Raw genomic sequence first — 661 nt, 5'->3', positions numbered from 1 at the left:
TCCAAGGCGTCGACAGCCCTGAGAAGATGAGCGAACCGAAGGCCGCAGGCTCGGCGGAGGCAGCCAAGGGGGCCGAGGAGGAGCGCGGGACGTGGGGGAACCAGTGCGAGTTCTTCCTGTCGTGCCTGGGCTACGCCGTCGGCTTCGGCAACGTGTGGCGGTTCCCTTACCTCTGCTACAAGAACGGCGGCGGTGAGTGCGCGGGGCGTGGCTCAGGGGAACGGCTTTGTACTGGGCATAAGGGGGAGGGGGATATGTTAAGAGAATGGCGATTTAGATTATTGCCATGTACTGGTTCCTTCAAAATATAATATTATAAAATACTTTATTAGATAACAGCTGTTACGCTAACCTGGCGTCATATCAAAATCCGAATTTCTGTTGCCATGTTAGTAACTGTTTAGACATCTTTTTATATGAATACAATGACATGTATTCTGATTGCTCATATTTCTTGAAAAGCAATCACATAACTTTTTACTTCTTATTTTATATTTTTTATTTTTAATAGAATTAGATGTTAAATAATTACCAGAAAAAAGGAGAGAACTTCCATGTCCAATTTGCTTTGCCTTTGCTCAGTGGGATTAGAATCTTAAATCCCTCACCTTGGCGTCTCTCTCTTTATCTTTTGCTTTTTCTCTTGCATTCTGGCAAGTTG

The 661-nt window shown here is 44.8% G+C and overlaps 1 protein-coding gene across 1 annotated transcript in view; it reads left to right on the top strand.

Annotated features, from left to right (window-relative positions):
* Window positions 1-661, top strand: part of LOC119594641 (sodium- and chloride-dependent betaine transporter-like) — a 41020-nt gene that overhangs the window by 6467 nt on the left and 33892 nt on the right. The window contains exon 2 of the mRNA XM_037943690.1: window positions 7-192. Coding sequence (XP_037799618.1) covers window positions 27-192 — 166 coding nt within the window. The 5' untranslated portion in view covers window positions 7-26. The remainder of the gene's footprint in view (window positions 1-6; window positions 193-661) is intronic.

Source organism: Penaeus monodon, chromosome 34 (genome assembly GCF_015228065.2).
Source record: "Penaeus monodon isolate SGIC_2016 chromosome 34, NSTDA_Pmon_1, whole genome shotgun sequence".
Classification (NCBI taxonomy): Eukaryota; Metazoa; Arthropoda; class Malacostraca; order Decapoda; family Penaeidae; genus Penaeus; species Penaeus monodon.
Note: the sequence above shows the minus strand (reverse complement) of the source record. Positions and strands in the feature narration are given on the sequence as shown.